The sequence below is a fragment of the Silene latifolia genome, chromosome 8 (genome assembly GCF_048544455.1).
Source record: "Silene latifolia isolate original U9 population chromosome 8, ASM4854445v1, whole genome shotgun sequence".
Classification (NCBI taxonomy): Eukaryota; Viridiplantae; Streptophyta; class Magnoliopsida; order Caryophyllales; family Caryophyllaceae; genus Silene; species Silene latifolia.
The window spans coordinates 37,994,977-37,999,173 of record NC_133533.1 but is presented as its reverse complement, the minus strand read 5'-3'; the positions used below and the strand labels follow the sequence as shown (position 1 = coordinate 37,999,173).

The window sequence follows — 4,197 nt, the reverse complement described above, 5'->3', positions numbered from 1 at the left end:
TAGGACACCGACTCCCTTACTAAATAACTTGACTCCATACGAGTGTCTTTATGGGGTTGCCCCTTCATACACCAATTTGCGCGTTTTCGGGTGCTTAGCTTATGCGCATAATCAAAATACCAACGGTGACAAATTTGAAAAGCGAAGTCGCAAGAGCGTTTTTGTTGGGTATCCGGGCAGTAAAAAGGGTTGGAAACTTTACGATCTTGAGACCGAATCCTTCTTTGTCAGTCGGGATGTTATTTTCCATGAAAGCCATTTCCCTTTTGCTAATGATGCCCATTTAAACCACTCGTCACCCGACTCCACAATTGATGACATTTTCATCACCCTTGAGCCGTTTAATGGGTCGGCTGATATTCCCATGGATACGGATACAGCCACAGCCACCCCGGGTTCTCCTCATGTTGGCTCTCCTACCGGTCCCACAGACACAGCTGCTACGGCAGACCAGGGTCCACCAACTGCCACTCCGTCTGCTGCTGCTCCTTCCACTACCTCGGTTGCTGACATGGGTCGAGGTCACCGGACTAAATTTCCTAATTCTCGTCTCTCTGGATATGTGCTCGACACCGTCAATAGTCCGTCCCCTTCTTCCAGCCCACCTAGCTCTCCGACGTCCTCCTCAGGTACATCCTACTCCTTAGCTAATTATGTTAATTGCACTATTTTTTCGGCCAAACAACGTGCATTTCTTGCAACCGTGACTACTGGCATTGAACCTCCGTCGTTCAAAGATGCAATACGTGATCCGGGTTGGTGTGATGCGATGAAACATGAAATAGATGCTCTTGAGAGGAATGATACCTGGGAATTGACGGATTTGCCATCTGACAAGCGAGCTCTTGGTTGTCGATGGGTGTATAAAATCAAATACAAATCTGATGGTACTGTTGAACGCCTCAAGGCTCGCCTCGTTGTCTTCGGGAATCACCAGGTCGAGGGTATTGACTATGGCGAGACTTTTGCTCCGGTTGTCAAAATGGGTACAATTCGTGCCTTTCTTGCTATAGCTGCTATTAATAAATGGGAGCTCCACCAAATGGATGTTCATAATGCTTTCTTACACGGCGAATTGAATGAAGAAGTGTATATGCGCTTGCCTCCTGGTTTTAGTCACGGTAAAGAAGGTAAGGTTTGTCGTCTCAAGAAATCTCTTTATGGCCTCCGACAAGCCCCGCGATGCTGGTTTGCTAAACTTACTTCTGCACTTAAGTCCTATGGGTTCACCCAGTCTTATTCCGATTACTCCTTGTTCTCTTACATACATGGAGATATCCGATTATTCATTCTTATTTATGTTGACGATTTAGTCATTGCTGGTAACGATTCTTCCGCTGTTGCTAAATTTAAGGAATATTTGGGGAATTGTTTTCACATGAAGGATCTTGGTGTCTTAAAATATTTTTTGGGCCTTGAAATATCTCGCAGCACTGAAGGGATTTATGTCTCCCAACGCAAATATGCTCTAGACATTATCTCTGACACAGGTTTACTCGGGTCCAAACCCGCTCCTACTCCAATCGAGCAAAATCACAAGTTGCTTGAAGCTACGGGTGACTTTCTTCAAGATGTTGAATCCTATCGTCGTCTTGTTGGCCGGTTAGTTTATCTCTCAGTCACTCGTCCTGACTTGTCCTATGCTGTTCACATCCTCTCTCGATTTATGCATCAACCGTGTACTGACCATATGGATGCTGCTATGCGCGTGGTACGCTATTTAAAGGGCAGTCCGGGTCAAGGTATTTTATTACGATCCGATAGTGACTTCACCATTACCGGCTGGTGTGACTCCGACTGGGGAACTTGCGCGATGACCCGTCGTTCTGTGACTGGGTGGTACATCTTTCTCGGCAGCTCTCCTATTTCCTGGAAAACTCGTCGCCAGCACACCGTCTCACTCTCATCAGCTGAGGCCGAGTATCGTTCTATGGCGAATATTGTTTGCGAGCTAAAATGGTTGAAAGGGCTCCTCACCACTTTCGGCATTACCTTGTCTCGGCCCATGGCCGTTTTCTCTGATAGCGCTTCCGCTCTTCAACTTGCCAGTAATCCCGTCTTTCACGAACGCACGAAACACATTGAAATTGATTGTCACTTCGTGCGCGATGCCATTACCGAAGGACTTATTGTTACCTCTCATGTTTCTACTAAGGACCAATTGGCCGATATCCTTACCAAAGCATTGGGCACTTCACAATTTCTTGCACTTCTTCGCAAGCTGGGCACTGTTGATCTTCATGCTCCAGCTTGAGGGGGGGTATTAGGAATATAGGATATATATGATTTCATAATATTATTGTTCCTATATTTATGTTATTTAGTTGCGATATCCTAGCCTAATTTGCGGGATATGGTTATCCTTGTAATTATATAAGGCTATATGAATGGCTGCAAGGAAGTGTTCCAAAGGTGCCATGGGTAAGGCTAATCTGGAATGGTTGGGTGCTACCTAAGCATCAGTTCTTTGCCTGGCTGTATGCACAGGGAGCACTGAGAACCAATGATAAGCTAGTTAAGTTTGGAATGGATATTGATGATACCTGTTTCCTATGTGCTCAAGCTACTGAAGGGGCAGATCACTTATTCTTCGAGTGTATTTACAGTAAGCAAGTCATTTGTTGCATCAACCAGTGTCTGAAATGCCATATACCTGACAGGCAAGTCCTTGATTGGTGTCTGCTAAGGAATGGGACTAAGGTGCAGATAGGAGTTCAAGCTGCTATGGTCTGGGGAGCTATGTACCACATTTGGCAGGAAAGAAATAAGTGCAGGCTGGATGGGGTTCTAATTAGGCCAGGAGTATGTGCTGAGAAGGTCATAGAGGAAGTGAAAGCTAGAATCAGAGGAAGAGATTTTCAGCATATGACTAAGGAAGAGATAAATTGGCTTAAGCTTAAAAATTATATGTAACAGAAAGCCTATTTTTGACTACATGTAATCAACCTTTTTGATATATATAATACATACTCACATTTCACCCAAAAAAAAAAAAAAAAAAAAAACTACACAAAATGCATAGAAATGCGTGCAAATGAAGTAGAAAATACCTATATAAAATACACGCATCAAATATATTATGTATAAATAATAGAACTGGCCCATATATATACATTTTCTATATTATATTAAAGTGATGTTTATAATTTTGATATAAACTTTAAATTTCATTTGACAAAAAAATATAGTATGAAAATTATATAATTAGATTGTGACAAAAAAAATTCTATCATTAGAGTGTAGATTGTATTGTATTTTCTCATTATTAAATCGAGTTGATGTCAAAGTAGGTGCGAAAAAAATGGTGTACTTAGTATGTTATTTGTCCTACATTGAAAAGTAATGTAAGTGTGGTGAATAAACTATGTATAAATGTTAGAATTGTCCCACATCGGAAGATTACCATAAGGCAGGGTGATCTTATTATTATAAATATAAGTCATAACCCAAAATCTTTTGATTCTCTTAAGTATTGTCAGAGAGTGTTTTTAAGAGAGTTTGTATTATTGTCTCTACAATAATGATTTCTAACCTAAGTTAATCTTTGGAAAATCTATTAGTTATTATAATATATACTCTATATTTCTTAGTTTATATTCTAGTGATGTTTCTAATTTTTATATAAAACCTTTTACATTTCATTTTGCAAAATAATGTCGGTAAAAAATTATGAAAATAATATTATTCGATTCATGGTAAGAAATGCTATCATTAGATTATATATATATATATATATATATATATATATATATATAGAGAGAGAGAGAGAGAGAGAGAGAGAGAGAGAGAGAGTTCTCGTAAGGCCCTTACATCCATTGAGTCCCTAAGTCCTAATATGGACCTTTGGATGTAGGAGATGAAGGGAGGGGATTTCATCTCATTGAAGGGCCACAAATGATCCTCACTAATCCCTCTCCCTAATCAATCCTCCTCATTCTAATCTCCCTCTCCTCACTCCCTCATATCATTCATTCATTTTTCTCATTATCTCTCATTCTCTCTCTCATAAAAAAAAAAAAAAAAAAAAAAAAAAAAAAAAAAAACAAAACCCAAAAACCAAATATTCAAACCCCTCCCTCCCACCCTCTCCCGGACCCACGACAACCAAACCCCGACGTCGACAACCATTCCCAGAACCACCGACATCGACAACCACACTCAATCTCACCCCTGCCTTTCTCCCTCCCGTCACTGCCT

The 4,197-nt window shown here is 40.6% G+C and overlaps 1 protein-coding gene across 1 annotated transcript; it reads left to right on the top strand.

Moving 5' to 3' along the window:
• Positions 1–2,353: 2,353 nt before the first annotated feature.
• On the top strand, positions 2,354–2,913 carry LOC141595060 (uncharacterized). The gene is made up of 2 exons (XM_074415031.1): positions 2,354–2,365; positions 2,488–2,913. The coding sequence occupies exons 1-2, from the start codon at positions 2,354–2,356 to the stop codon at positions 2,911–2,913; spliced, it is 438 nt and encodes a 145-aa protein (XP_074271132.1).
• Positions 2,914–4,197: the final 1,284 nt, after the last annotated feature.